This window comes from Dreissena polymorpha, chromosome 4 (assembly GCF_020536995.1).
Source record: "Dreissena polymorpha isolate Duluth1 chromosome 4, UMN_Dpol_1.0, whole genome shotgun sequence".
NCBI lineage: Eukaryota > Metazoa > Mollusca > Bivalvia > Myida > Dreissenidae > Dreissena > Dreissena polymorpha.
Window position 1 is genome coordinate 34724114 of NC_068358.1, and position 16363 is coordinate 34740476.

A 16363-nucleotide genomic window follows, 5' to 3' on the forward strand; every position below is an offset into this window, starting at 1 on the left:
GGACACACGCACAGACGGAGAGGACCAATTACTATATCCCCTCCGAAAAGATTTTCAGCGGGGATAATAAACAGTGTCAAGTTCCAACAATTTATCTGCCTTGTCACATTTCGCTGTGCTAAACTGATGTTTTGATTTAAAAACAATTAAGGAAAAGTTGTTAACCTCAAATAAGACAGATTCACGTATTGGCCATAATGCATCAACATCTAGTTGAAGTCAAATTACCTTTCTAAAAAATTATCCACACATTTTGTTCATGAAAAATTGAGTGAAATCAATTAAGCTGTAAGAGGAGTTTAAAACATACCAAACTTTGGGACTATATATATATAAGGTCTTTCAACACAGTCTGAGTGTGATCCACCAAGTAATTACAGAAGACTTGAAAGCACAGGGACTTTTGTTTAGACAGAGGTGCAATTCTTGATGACTCTGACTTCTTGGGGGCATAAAACAACAACAGCATTGTAAGGGGAAATTTATAAGTATTCGGAAACAACATCAACAACAATATCTTCACTAAATTTTGAACACAAAATATTGCAGTCAACAATTAATAATTAGAACTGTTATATTAAAGAGCATACAAGTTGTGATTAAAAAGCAAAACTTAAACTTAAGAGCTTAAATATTAAAGATGGATTCTACAAGTTGTCTCTCTGGATTAAAATATTTCATCCTAATTGTGTTTACCATATTTTTAATGTAAAAGCGTTCAACATAAATTTCTTGACTTTTGCATGAGATTCTGTTCTAAACACTAATACAATGTTTCAAATATATACTACATGTATGTTTCAAACATGTATGAAACATTACTAATTACTGCTAAAACACATACAAAATTCATTGCTTCTAAATACTTAATGCCAAACTGGATAAATCGGTGAACCTTTAACATAACAATAGGGTTAAAAGCATACTAAGTTTAATTAAATGCACGCTTATTCTGATTCTTTGAGTCGCCGACAAATTTCCTCAGTGAATTGCGAGCATTTGGATTTCCCTCCCAGATCACCAGTCAGGGTCTGAAATGAAATAAGATATATGTATGCATTAATCAAACTAATCAAGTTGAAAATGTCTGAAAACCTGAAAAAATTGCTGGGGGTCCATTTTTTATGTTGAAGTTATTTTAAAATCCTTCAATATTTGGCGATGTCATGACCAAGACATGAATTTTCATGTTGTTTTGAACAAATTGACCTTTGAAGGGCAATAACTCTAAAAAGCCTGGTTATTGTACTGAGTCTTGTGTTATATACATTTTCAAAACATTTGATGACCAAAAATTAGTTAGAGTTAAAGAACAGAAATCAACAAACGGTCATATTTTGAGAAATTACAGGACCATAAGTGACTGGTGAGATTAGGCTGTGTATTTAACAAAAAGTTTGGTTATGATCAGATGAAAACTTGTTGAGTCAGAGAGCAGAAGACAGGGCTTGGGGACTGAAAGATTAAACGACAGTACAGAAATTATATGCCTCCCAGGTCCCTTCGAGAGCAAAACAATTTAGGGTGTAGATGTGAATCACATGCAGATTTTTAATAGCTTTACTTGTATGATAAATTATTCTGTGTATGTCTTTGGCAGCAAAATGGCAACAGTATGCTTACACGAAATAAATAGCAAGCTGAAGGGTAAACTGAGCAAAAAACCCTCATGGCTGGTTGATGAGATATGTTAAGATGACGATGGCATATGACCATTTGTATGACAGTAAACATTCATAATCAAAGTACTGACAGTACTGGTGTGACAATGCTTTTGAAGAGGATTGACATATTGATCAATTCGTATTGATTGGTACGAAAATTTCGGATACAAAAATTATGCCAAAAAAATTGGGTACGAAAAAAAATTTGGTTACAATATATTCGAAGCACAATTTTGGTAGGAAAACAATAATAAATTTGTGTACGGGCAAAAATTTGGGTACGAAAACAAATTGGTTGTGAAAAAAAAGTTGGGTACGAAAAACGTAGGGTAGGAAAAAAATGTGGGTACGGGGAAGTAGTACCCGTGGAGAACTTGATCCATTCAGCGAAACTGGAGGCGGGTTACATTCTCGATCAAATATAACAAGAAATATCTTTAAAAAGATATTCAATGTGTATTTTCTCTACCACTTATCTTAAAAAAACGTTCTGTTACAGTAAAACGTGTGTGGGTTATAACATTATGTTTCAGCATATAAATTCAAAACTTGACATGCTCTTTAATTCCACCATGCTCTTTAATTTCACATGTATATCATACCAAACTTTATATTTCGTTGTTTCCTTTCCTAAGTTACTGATGCTATGTGTATGGACGTGATTTCACATGCCCATGTGCATGGACATATAATTTTTCACTTTTGATTATTGTTTTTTTTCTTTAATTCGATAAGCTTAGACATGTTTGCTCGTTAAGTACGGCAATAATTTCATGATGATTCCCGAAAGGAGGTATGAGCATATAGTCGTAAGAGCACTTGAATACGTGAGTTCGCCCATGAACACATGGTAAGGTTAACTAAATCTCCGCGATATGACCTAATATGTGTTTAAAACAGCAAACAATTTCCAACATACAAATGAATTATCAAACATAGTATGTGCACTGATGTGGCTCTGTAATTTCTGTTTGAAAAGTTTATTAAATATGCAAAATGAGAAAGCACGCATAAGAGCGAGTTTCACAAATGTTATACGGCTATTATGCTGTTTATATACCATAGTCGCTACAACGTTTACAAATGGCAGGTTCGAAATAATTCGTTTTCTTTACACTCATGATCGCGTTGAAAATTAATTATACACGTTTTAATTCGCAATGTATTTACTGAATCACGACAATGTCAAATACAATACAGAACATGCATAGTTGTTTCATTGATCTATTAACATATAATGGATTGAATATAACTGATTTAAAATTAACGTTTTCAAACTATTATTAAATCTTTTTCCCAGAATATCTGTCCTATTTATAGCTGAGCTTCCTATACCTTTATGAATGATAATCAGCGAGGTATACCAATTAGAAAAATCGAGCTATCTCAATTGGACTAGCTTGATCTTTTACATAGGTTGCCGTTGTGAAGAATTTTTTCTTGGTACGATAACTTAGACGAGCTGCTTCGCAGCATCGTCAAAAATTGTATTCAATATCTGCACGCATATGACAGATTTTTTGTTACTGTTATCGTTTGTAAGTTATACCTCTAATGAAACATAAACACAATAAACAATCATTTTTATGAAAACAAAAAAGATGATGAAAATAGAGGCTTGGAGAATAAATTAAGTGAATAAGTTTCGTTCGATATTATTTACTAAATTTCTACACATTCACATTTTTTTTCATGCAAAAATTCCAAAAATACTTAAACTAAACGCAAGCGTGTTGCTTAACAAAGCATAACTTGAGCATGATCATAAAAAGAATGCAACAAGATACTGAAATAATTGTGTAATCCCAAGCTAGGTCCGCATGTTTGCTTCATGCACAAACAAATTCTGCACAATATCACCACCCAAACTCAAAATATTGAGCAGCAAATATTTTTCTATTTTAAGTAACAGTGACATTGATTCAACTGCTCCAAAATGCAAATCTAAACTAGGTCTGCATGCAAACACAATTTCAAAACAATAACCACATAAACAAGAGCACCGCATAACAGGTGCCTGCTCGGCTGCAGGTGCAGTTGTGAATAAATGAAAGCTTGTCAGATTTTTTTTTTTTTTTAGAGGTCACAGTGACCTTGACCTTTGACCTAGTGACCCAAAAATGGGTGTGCAATGTAGAACTAATCAAGGTGCAGCTGCATACCAAGTTTCAAAGTTGTAGGTTGAAGTACTTCGATTTTAGAGCCAATGTTCAAAACCTTGACAAAATGTAAAGGTTTTAGCACGACGTGGACGACACGACACAACGAGCTGGCTATGACAATACCTTGGGTTTTATCCGAAAACAGTCAAGCTTAAAATCAAGCTATTGAGAGAAAAAAGCTTTTTTGAAGGTTTTCTCATTGCCAGTAAGGGAAACTACCTAGGTCACTAGCTGCCATGTTTTTCATATGGACAAACATTTTATGAAGGTTTCATGAGGACTGGGCCAGCAATGTGATGTCTTGTGTTCACAAGCCTTTTCTTTAATTTGACCTTGTGACAATATTTTTTACTTACCAGACCCATTTTCCAACAAGATATCTGTTGGAGATAGGTTGTTACCAAATTTCATCAGCATGGGAAATAAATGTGACCTCTAGAATGTTAACAAGACAAAAAATAAAATTCCGCGAAAAATGCCAGACAAAATATGATCACAAACATCATGCTCAGGTGAGCTTAGAGCACAAACATCATGCTCAGGTGAGCTTAGAGCACAAACATCATGCTCAGGTGAGCTTAGAGATCAATACAATTAAGCAGTTCTCAGCCCACTTAGTTTTTTATATAATAAAGAAATCTCCACTAAATAATGGAAACAAGAAACCGTCGGAGATGAAAGATGCTCCCCAAATGTTTTTTGTGTCACAATATTGCATTTTATATTCAGATAAAAGGAAACGTCTTGAGGGGCATAACTTTGGACGATATAATACAATGGATGGTTTAGAAACTTAAAAATTTCAAAGGGCCATAACTCTCTAAATAAATAATCTAACCAGAACCCATAAATAACATGCGCATCTCCTCAAGGTAGTTAAGCTTCCAATAAAGCTTCATTGAATTCCAGTCAGTAGTTGGGGAGAAATAGCCCGGACAAGAATTGCACTATATGTACAGTTTATAGAAAATTTCAAAGGGTCATAACTGTGTGAAAATTTATGCGACCATAACCGGCTGATAATATGCACATCTCCTGTTGGTAGTGAAGCTTCCCATAAAGTTTCATTGAATTCCCGTAATATGTTGCTGAGAAATAGCTCGGACAAGAATTGCACTATATGTACAATGGAAAATTTCAAAGGACCATAACTCTGTGAACAATCATCCGACGAGAACAGGATGATAATATGCACATCTCCTCTTGGTAGTGAAGCTTCCCATAAAGTTTCATTGAATTCCTGTAATAAGTTGCTGAGAAATAGCTCGGACAAGAATTGCAATATATGTACAATGGAAAATTTCAAAGGGCCATAACTCTGTGAAAAAGCATCCGACTAGATAATATGCACATCCCCTGTTGGTAGTGAAGCTTCCCATAAAGTTTCATTGATTTCCGGTCATTAGTTGCTGAGAAATAGCCCGGACAAGAATTGCACTTTATGTATAGTTAATGAAAAATTTCAAAGGGCCATAACTGTGTGAAAAATCATCCGACCAGAACCGGCTGATAATATGCACATCTCCTCTTGGTAGTGAAGCTTCCCATAAAGTTTAATTGAATGCGGTCATTAATTGCTGAAAAATAGCCCGGACAAGAATTGCACTATATGTAGAGTTAAGAAAAAAATTCAAAGAGCCATAACTCTGTGAAAAATCATCCGACCGGAACCCGCTGATAATATGCACATCTCTTGGTAGTTTTGCTTCCCATAAAGTTTCATTGAATTCTGGTCATTAGTTTTTGAGAAATAGCCCGGACAAAAATTGTGCACGGACTGACACACGGACAGACGAAGCGGCGACTATATGCTCCCCCCAAATATTTTGGGGGAGCATAAAAACTAAGGCAACTCCTTCCAAACTCCCTTTCATTTTATAATATTTTGGGGATACAATTTCATTTTTTATAAATGCTATAAATTTGGGTTCTGCATAATTACCGCTTTAAAGAACATAATTTTTGTTGAATCCACCACTTATATGAGAGAACATATGATAACAACAAAAATTCAATAAACAATTAAAACATTTAATTGCGTTATATCTGCCTTAATTTATTCATATTAAGTGGCATTTATAATAATTTCATAGTGTACTTTTAAATGTTAAAGTTTGAGTTTCATAAGGTTCCCTTTAAACAATGCATTTATTGAGGACATTCAAACCATATTTTGCATTCTTGTCAGGTCTGAAAAATGATGTTGAGCCACAAAGTGACACATGTTGTGTTTCATATGGTCACAGAATACCACAACTGTCATTTCAATTACAAATAAATGGATTGTTGTTGCCTAAAAGGCATTCTTTTCAACATTCCATTATGCAAATTATAAATTAATACATGGAGGATAAGAAAAGATACTCTTAACTGCAAAAACAAATAGAACTATACAAACACATGCCCTAACTGTTCAAGATAAACAGTCACACAACAGATGGACAAAACAGCAGCTAAATGTATGTGCGCTCATTGGAAAACAACATTTGAACTGCGTTATTCGACGATGGGTCTTATGCTATATGCATCAAGCATATCATCAGATCAGCCTGCCCAACCTTGCGTGACTTTATAGCTGCCAGGGTTGCTCCAGAGATTGCCCTGACACTGGTTAGGAGATTTGGTTGTGGGCAGTGCTTTCTACAGGCCATATCTGCGCTTGAATATTGAAATCAGAGTCTCTAGAGTGCTTGAGATTTTCACATCAATTTATTTTTTCAGTAACTGCAACTAGACATTCTGGCAATTCTGCAAGCTCTGTGGATGCCTATCTTCTCATGTATCAATGTGCTGCTGTTGAGGTAGTTTCAGCATCATTATTGCTCAAATCAACAAGGTCGATTCAGTTGGAAGTACCCCAGGCATCTTATCCACCAATTTATACATAAATCAGCTTCTTTGTTTTCATTGCCTAATCAAGCCCCAAACATCCAAGGCCCAGTGCATTATACCTTTTACAATTTGGCAAAGTGTGTGTCATCTGTCAAAAGTTCTCAAAACAATGATTTTGTATGTAAGTAAATATATTGCAATAACTTAAACAGTTTGCCGAAGATGTTTTTAGGAAAGGAGACTTACTTGAATAAATGAAAATATTGATACATGTTTGTATAAGAATTGATAAAATGCAATTAGAACCAAACCAATTTACACAGACAACACAAAATATAAATACTTTTGATCATTTAAATACAAACAAATGTTCATTTACAAAAACATTTATTTCACTTTTTCCTGATTTTAAGAAATGAATTGTATATGCACATGAAATGTAAATTAACGTTTAGTTTTTGCTTAGTCATTGTGATGGAATTTGAACTGTGCACAATGCGCTCATATCGCGTCAGGCGATCATTATCAGACGTCTATTTGATCAAAGCTTTAAATAGTAACATAAATTATGCCAAAATCCATCTAAAACTTGTGTTTATGACATTCTTGAGCACTATTATCGTCAACATTTACCACATTTGCTTTTATAAATGGAAGCCAAGATTTGACTGGATTATTGGATAATTAATAGATAACTCTAAAATGTGCCTCAGGGAATCGATTGAGTTGGTAATAATATATCTATGTGGAAAAGGGTTAAAACAAAGACCTATAGATAACACAGATTGGAAACTTCGCGCCTTATCAGGCTATCTCTCGGCGGGGTCACGTGGTCGAGAAACCGATAAGTACACTGAGGATCAGCAGACGATTTATTCCATGAATCAATCGGAGTAGTCCGGAGATAGCCGGTGTATCACGATTGCGATAAGATAGCGACGCGTCAGTAGCAACGGCTACGATTATCAAGCAAAGTTATGCGAAAATGTTACGGCGCTATGAAAGGCGGTTGTAACTTGGTCAATAATGATCCGATTTTTATAAAATAAAGTTTCATAGAAACATGAGTAATTATGTTTTTTTTTTTATAAAATCTCGATTTCATTTACCTACAATAAGAATTTATAATGCCGCGATCGTTAAAGAAAAAGCGCTAAGAACTTCCAAATCGCGGCGAGAATGCTGTTGAATAGTTTATTTGAAAGGCTTTTGTTGATAAAATATTCTTGTATAATTTGGTATTTCAAACAGTTAAAACCTTATAAAATATTATTATTTCAGAACGGATAGATATATGTGGACACATAGATCTAGGTCTCTGATTAAAACAACATTACAGTATAATAAATGCTTTGATCGACTTATTTCAATATTGATTGTGTAGATTTTTTCAATTGTTTAATTCTCTTTTAACATCTTGCCTCGCATAAAAATCTTTCTTCAACGATATGGGATGAGAAATAGAAAAGTTTGTCAAAAAGAAACAAACCACTTTGGCGACAGGTGTGAAAAATGATTGAATGGAATAACAGTATAAAATAGTACAAATTGTACAAAGGCAAAATCCTTTAAAATACCTCATTTTCGTCTACTTTTTATAAATCATACATAGATTAACATCTCACCTAGCATAAAAATCTTACGTTATCAGTATGTGATGCTTAATGAAGATGTTTAAAATAAAATGCTTCGGGCCTTTCAATTTTTCAAAAATTATCGAAAATGAACGAATCCAGTGTTCTCTTTCAAATTCCGATTAATTAATAATAAATTACATTAATAACTACCAAAACCTTAAGAATTATCAACACAGAAAATAAATACTTATATTAATTCACACAAAAAAATATTCAATATGTCTTTTTTCAGCGACCGACTTTGCTCACTACGCGAAGTTTGTAACGTTACGCTTTCAGACATTCATTGCTCTGCAAACTGACAACCGAGCGCTAAAAACACTAATTAACACATTAAGATTGTTAATAACAATATCAATATAATATAAACTACCAGATCATGCTCAGAATACCCTACGACAACAAATATTAACGACTAATTAGGAAGAATAATTGATTGCTTTATAACAAAATGGCCGACAGTAGCTGGAACAGGGAAGAATCTACAGGTACACCGGCATCTCCAAAATCAATGTCACGTGACCCGCGTCCGCTGTTAGATATTATCGCATATCGCTATCGCGAAGAGGAGAGTTTCCAATCTGTGTTATCTATAGGTCTTTGGTTAAAACAAAGAACACATTTATTGTTATTGATCACTTATTAGCTGTTTTGCTTTTAGAGTCATTACACACTAAATACCATTATTTTAAATGAAAAAGTGCAGTACACTTCACTAGCTATGTGCACAACTGGTTACTACCTGGACAGTTAAATGCTTAAATATTTAATATTTCTGGTAATTTTATTATAACTTTTTATGTTATTATTACCGTAATTACTCTATGTTTTCGGACACTTAAAAATAATTAATTTTTTTCGTGTCCGAAAACTTAGATACGAACAATATTAACAAAATACAGGTGTCCGAAAACTTAGAGTCGAAAATGGAAGTGTCCGAAAATAGCGTCAATTGTATCAACGACTACCGGTAATAGCACGCGCTTGTAAAATACCATGCCGTATAGTATAAATTACAGTTATACATGTTTGCACTGCATTTTAAATAATTGTAAATGCTTAATTTATTTGACAGAAAGTTACTTCAAGGTTGTACCTTGACCAACGAGTTCAAAAATGAGCATGTGATGTACCGATACACGCTTGTATGAACCTGTAATTAACGCAAATAAAAAAGCAAACTATGAATTCTTTGTTTGTTCATTTCCGATAGTTGTTGTGTAACACCTTCCATTGTTTGTAAAACTTGTAATAGGGTGCATCACAATTTGATATATTTAGTATTTGTCACAGTTATTTTACTGAGAAGGGGTAGTACCAATGCGGTAGATAATTGAACTGTTAATTGGCACTACCCATGGTAATTGTCATAACGCTTATGCTATCGGGCGAAACCATTGTTTAATACCGGTTTACAAGGTTATTTACACAATAACGCAAATGTAATCGTCCATTGCCCTCAGGCATGCACCCGCAATGCTTTATGATGTTAATCTGGTTGTAAAACCCCATGATCGAAGTGTCATTAGATATCGAAAACAGGTTCGAAATTTGGTAATATAGCGCTGTAAAATATACTGTCCGAAAACTTAGAGACATAAATAACGGACAAAAACTTGTGTGTCCTAAAATAGTCACGAAAAATACTTATTTTTGCTAAAAAAGGGGTGTCCGAAAACTTAGAGTGTCCGAAAACATAGAGCAATTACGGTACTTAATAAAGTCCTTCTGAATCCTTTTGTTTTATAAGCACCTAATTTTTCATTCTGACAAGAAACCTTCAAGAGACCTACACCAGTCAAAAAGGGAAGTTTTGAAAATTTATGAAAATTAAAAAAATGTTCAGCTTTAACATTTGCAAAATGACAGAATTATAACCTTCATGAAAAAAAAAGAGCAAAAAACTAAACAGCACTTGAATTTTTACATTTTTTTCTTTTATGACACTGACAGAATTTAAATCCACTGAAATTTATAATTAAATTGCATAAAATTTGCATATGGAAATAAAGATAAAAAACACAGCATGTTACTGTTATAAATAAAAACATGTAAATGCAAGAAACAAAACCTAAATGAACAAATGAAATGAATGTTACAAAACATGAAGCTCATCTGACTTTGAACTTTAACCTTATGTCCTCAAACTTAAGATGTGTCTCACTCCCTTTCACATAATTTGAATGATTTCAGGTCAAAACTTTTCCCAAATATCACAACACAATTTCCTGTTACAAGAGCTATTGATTCCAAACTTTGATCTGGTTACATAAAAATAAATGGACCTTTTCCCTTTCCCAGAAGTAACCACTGAACCAATTTTTATGATCTTAGGTCAAAGCATTTTGAAGACACAATCATATGGTGAAAACAAAGTCACTGTGATACTGTAAAACCATTAAATTTCGTGTGAAACGAATTTTCGTGGATTTCGTTGGTCCACTGAACCACGAATTCAAGTACCAACGATTATTTATACATTTTTAATCCTAAATCGGTCATTTCCGAATGTCATTTCCGACATTTTCTTGTGTTGTCAGTTATCCGAGATATTTGTTTTTGTAATAGTTACTTCACTTCAGTAGTTCACATTACACTTTTTCTTTTTTTTATTCATCATCGCTAATGTACGTTTTATTAATCATGGTAAATAAAGATAATAAATAGCATTACCGATTGTGAAGAAAAACAAATTTCTTTTACGTGACGTCGTAAAATTAACAGTTTGCAGATTTATCATATATGTCAATATGCGCAAATTAAATTTAAAAGAGACATAACCGTTTTCACACATGTATTTTGGGGATCTTATTACTCAAGTGTTTCTACTAGGGGACAGATTCCGCTGAGAAGTGCAAATATTGTCAAAACAACATCGATGGCAATTAGCGAGCTGGGACCTACAAGTGCGCCGCATTATCGCTCTTATCGACAATTATCGGCAACACTTTCATGCTTCAGTGCACATTAACCTCAAGTCTTGCTGTCAACACAGATTAGCAGATTATGCTTCGTTATTACTCTGGTTGTTTTAATAAAAGTATAATTATTATGGCGGTCAGTCTTCCCCGAAAATTTGAAATCCACGAAATTACGTGTCAACGTATTAGTTGTTTTTCATTAAACCACGAAATTTCATATTGACGAATTTCTATACGTTTACAGTAAGCCCAGATTTGACCTGTTGCTCTCAAAACCAATATTCTGCTTCCTTTCCTCCAAATAAACAATTATACCAATACAGTGCTCCAGCCAGGATTTGAAAGGAGCAGTAGGGCTATTTTATCAAAAGGGCACTTTCAACTGGCATAATTTGTCAAAAGGGCACTTTCGAGCGTGCGGTCGTATCTAGAATGTTCCCTGTTGCATATTAATATTTATGTTATTATTAATTGTTAGAATATATTCTTTCCATTATTATTAAACCATGCAAATTAAATGTCTACAATGCAATAAGAGATTTATAAATTATAATATGTCTTAAAAAAAAAAAAATAATAAAAAGGCAGGGCGGGAAGGGCAGGGTGGGGCTTCTGGAAAGCAGGACGGGGCGCCCTTCAAATAAGGACTAGGCTGGAGCAATGCAATTTGCATAGCTGAAGGTCAAAGAAGTTCTTCAGATATCGCGCTGAAATGAAGGTCTACGGACTGACAGAAGACAGAATGATAATTGCAAAGCAATATACCCTGACTTCTTCGTTGGGGAACATAATCCATAAGATTTTGCTAGAATCCAAACACCATTTTAAGTGTTTTTTTTAATTAGTCTCTATTTTGTTTTGCTTTCAACTAGTCTTCTGTTTGAAAGCTTTTATCCAGACTTGATCTTAACACAGATATAAGGCTTTGAAATCTATGGGACGCCAAATGTACAACACAGTATTGAACATTTGTTCATGTACTTTTGAAGTCAACCTTAACAGCAATATTGTGTTCCAGGAGACTGGCGTATTGCCATAATTTATTCATCACACAGCAGGCATCCTTTGATGCTGACATTTTTATTAGTAAAGGTCTTGTCAACAAAGGACTTTATTAACCATAGATATTCATTGTCCCGGATTCAGATGGCTCAAACAAAAGAATTTATCGCCAATGATAATGAACAGTTAATGTTCAATTAAGCAAAAATCTACTTGCAAGCAACGTCACATTTTATTTCTTATCTTTCGTTTTTATTTGTATGTATGAAAAATATGGCAACAGTGTAAATTCATGCACTATTTGCGTCAAATACAATGATACTGATGGAAAGCTATGGGCAGGCGCAGACAAAATTAAGAGGCATTTCATTACAATACATTGTACAAATTTCATTATCGATGACTAAACACTTGGAAAATGCATGATGCAGAAAGTAACAACAGTTTCACAATATCATTACATGTATCACAAAAAGGCATGTAAAAAAGCCTATGGCATGAGGGTTTCTATCAATTATATATCCGTTAAGATTATCTTTATAGCCAAACAAAATCATCCTGTCAATATGTCAAGCATGTGTACATTTGAGAAATATTGAACATTACCAATTTTATATACAGAGCAATAAAAAAATATTCAGTAGTTTTGTATAAAATACTCATTTTTTATAGTTTTACATGAGGCATAATTTAAATTAGCATTCAATTCAGAGATCCAGACAACTTAATATAGCAATACTTATTTAAATCCTTGATTAAAAGTTAATTGTTGAAAAAAAAATCGTCTATGTATTTCATTGTCTTATTCAAAAAGATATCCAACAGACCAAGAATTTAATTTAAATGGCCAATTAATTACCTTCATCACAAGAAACAGTGTTCTCCATCATTGTGATTTATGTTAATCCATTGAACAGCAGAAAACATGATCAAAAGTTGATGCCCGTAAAATAAGTTTTATTATATGAACATTTTCTTTTGAAATAGTTTTTTTATACGGTGCATTTTCTAAAACAATATTATTATATAAACAAAAACACTAAAACAATCATAACACTCAATTCCATAACATTAAACAACAGCAAAGATAAGACACAACATTGTCCACCATTTTCTAAAAGCCTATTTTACACTTTTTATAATGACTTTCATTTTAAGTATTTAAAGCCCATATATGATGTCATGAATTATCTTCTGAGGAATTTTTACTACCCATGACTTAGGCTGTAAGTGAAAATGGGCACATAGACAATTTAGCCAATACTTACTGGTCAGCAACAGGCCACATTTGGACTATCTTACATTTTCAAGTTACAAGCATTATTAGAATAACTTTTTTTTCAATTAATATTTTTGTACACAGAGATTTTATAACTAAAAACCTTCTCTTTTTAAATTTAATTTAATTAAAGCCTTTACATACAATTGTTGATTGGATCTCTGATAAAACTACAGATTATGGCTGTGAGGAGCAATAAACTTAGCTGTGAGGAGCAATAAACTTGGCTGTGAGGAGCAATACACATGACTGTGAGGAGCAATAAACTTGGCTGTGAGGGGCAAAAAACTTTGCTGTGAGGGGTAATTAACTTGGCTATGAGCAGTAATTAGTTTAAACCTCTTTATTTTAGCTTGATAGCATTGAAAGCCTTAGGCTTAATTGAAACGCTATCAAGTCTGTTTCCTGGGAATAGAACAAGTACTTAGTGTCTATGGGGGAGATCTCAAGAACGCTCTTTAAGTCTGGGTGTGCAAACAATATCATGACAAGAACATACCTTCCCATCTCTGATAACTGACAATGCAGCGGTTTCAATCCTGCTGGCGTAGGTGCCCATCTCCATGTAGCGCAGCATCATCACAGCACTCAGCAGCAGGGCCGTAGGGTTGGCGAGGTCCTTGCCTGCGATGTCTGGGGCTGTTCCATGTACCTGGAACATGGCAAGTGGTCACATGTGCCAACAGTGACTATGACCATGACTTTGAAAAACATAATGAATAATGGTACAGTGATAAAACAAATGGGACGTCATTGAAAGGCCTTTTTTGTTATTGTTGAAAGGTTAGTGCAAAAATGTTTATAAGTGCATTTGTGTACTGGTTTTTATCTGTCAAACCTCTCTGCTATTTTTAAATATCACTATTTTAAACCCATTTATCAGGTACCATCTTGAGTTTTCATATATATTCATTAAGTGATCTTTCAAATTGATCATTTGCATGTTCGATGTATTTCCACACCTATACTGCTAAAAAAATTACTCTTGAATATTGATCATTCTTGATTCTTTATTAATTTAAGCATGACAGTGGATTGTGTTTAGCAGCTTGCCAAGTATACATTGTTGACAAAATACTTCTAAATGTTTAACATTTTATAAAATTAAAAAAATAAATGACATATTAATTATATAATGATAATATTAAACATGTTGTGTTTACAGAAAAAGTTAAAATTGCCTGATCACATTTTGTTGAGAGGTCCCTATAACAACTGTTTTCATTTCATGTATATGAATGGCTATCAATCTAATTAAGATTACATATACATGTTTAATTCAATAATTGACATTTCTCTTGGTCGTGACAACTTGGGAATCATGGGGTTTTACTGTATTTCTTTTCATTAACTGTTCATGTACTATGTTGCAAGATTTTGCAATTTTGTGCTAACTATGCTTCTTTCATTTTTTTTAATGAATCACTTTAAATCAAACTGAATTCTAAATTTATTAAGATTACTATAGCAAGCTGTATTTTGAAGAAAAATTGCAAATGATGGAATAACTTGCATGTCTTGATGGATAACAGATTGATTTTAACAATCAATCACTTTGAACCTTGTGCCCTACAGACAGAAACAAAAAAGTATCACTTGGATTATGCATAATGCATTTAGATGTGCGCATTAGTATTTTCAATAAATGCTGGATAGGCTAACTGACAACATTGTTTTATTTTGCACCAATCATTATGTGATAATTTCGTAATTGTTTCTAAACAGCAAAACCAAAGCTTTGACTGTAAATAAATGCAGTCATACATTATTTAGTCAAATAAAACATATGCATATATCAAGCTTAATTTATTGAAAAGTTTGGTATTCATATGTATTAAAGTATTTTCATTTATCAAAACATGCCTAGACATTTACTTTGTTTCTTAAGCTCAATCTTCTAAACAAATCATCATTAGACATTCATTTCGAGTGGTGATAGGAGCAGGAGACCATTTGAAATCCAATAAAACAAAAACGTGATATCATTTACAGCCACATCAAGAACATACATAAATGCTTGTTTCTCTTGTCATTAATAATGATCACATTTGATTAGGCTGACAAATCAATGCAAGATATGATACTGACAAAATAAATCAAGAACTATTACAGTACAGTATTTCCAATAAGTTCTTATCTCGTTTGTAAAATATGACCAATGGCAAGTCTTCTGTCAATCACTGTTACACCTGTGTGAAGATGATTTCCTTGTGCCTGATGATGGATCAGTTGTCAATTATCTATCAATAGAGCCTTTTGTAATATGGCAAAGTCGAGCATTTTGTGGGAATCAACTGAAGATTATTATTATGGAACCATTATTTTAATAATTAAGATGTTATAACGATTCTAAAATTCTAATAATGGCTTTTAAAAATTGTTTCAGTTCTTCTTTATGAAAGCTAAACTACAATAAATGTGCATACAATTTAATGTTAAATGGAATTATGTAACTGATAACAGTGGAGCCTGTGTCTGAACATGATATAAATGTAGTTCTGATTATAATTGCAAAATATATTGCCATCTAAACAACTTTTAATCATTTAGAACTCATTGGATCCTGCATATACATGTATATACAGTACAGCACAACTCTAAATTGTTGTAACTACACTGATTAATAAATATTATAAAAAAAGTATTAAGTGTACAGATTCATTAGATTATAGTTTATATAGACTGCAAATTGTGTGTCTGGCACAGCTTTTAAATATTATTAAGAAAGAGAATGTAAGTTTGTTTACATATGTATCTACTGCAAATACGCAAACACAAACCCTAGTCAATGGCTGAAACCTGAACATTTTTATACAAACAACAATCTTGGATTAAATATTAATCACAATTTAAACTTTAAAAAGAT

At 33.1% G+C, this 16363-nt stretch overlaps 1 protein-coding gene across 1 annotated transcript in view; it reads right to left on the reverse strand.

Annotated features, from left to right (window-relative positions):
* Nucleotides 1–468: 468 nt before the first annotated feature.
* The window catches only part of LOC127879084 (isocitrate dehydrogenase [NAD] subunit alpha, mitochondrial-like), a 37130-nt gene continuing 21235 nt past the window's right edge, over nucleotides 469–16363 (reverse strand). The window contains exons 10-11 of the mRNA XM_052425691.1: nucleotides 13997–14149; nucleotides 469–1031 (exon numbers count right to left, since the gene is read on the reverse strand). Of these exons, the coding sequence (XP_052281651.1) occupies nucleotides 948–1031; nucleotides 13997–14149 (237 nt within the window). The 3' untranslated portion in view covers nucleotides 469–947. The remainder of the gene's footprint in view (nucleotides 1032–13996; nucleotides 14150–16363) is intronic.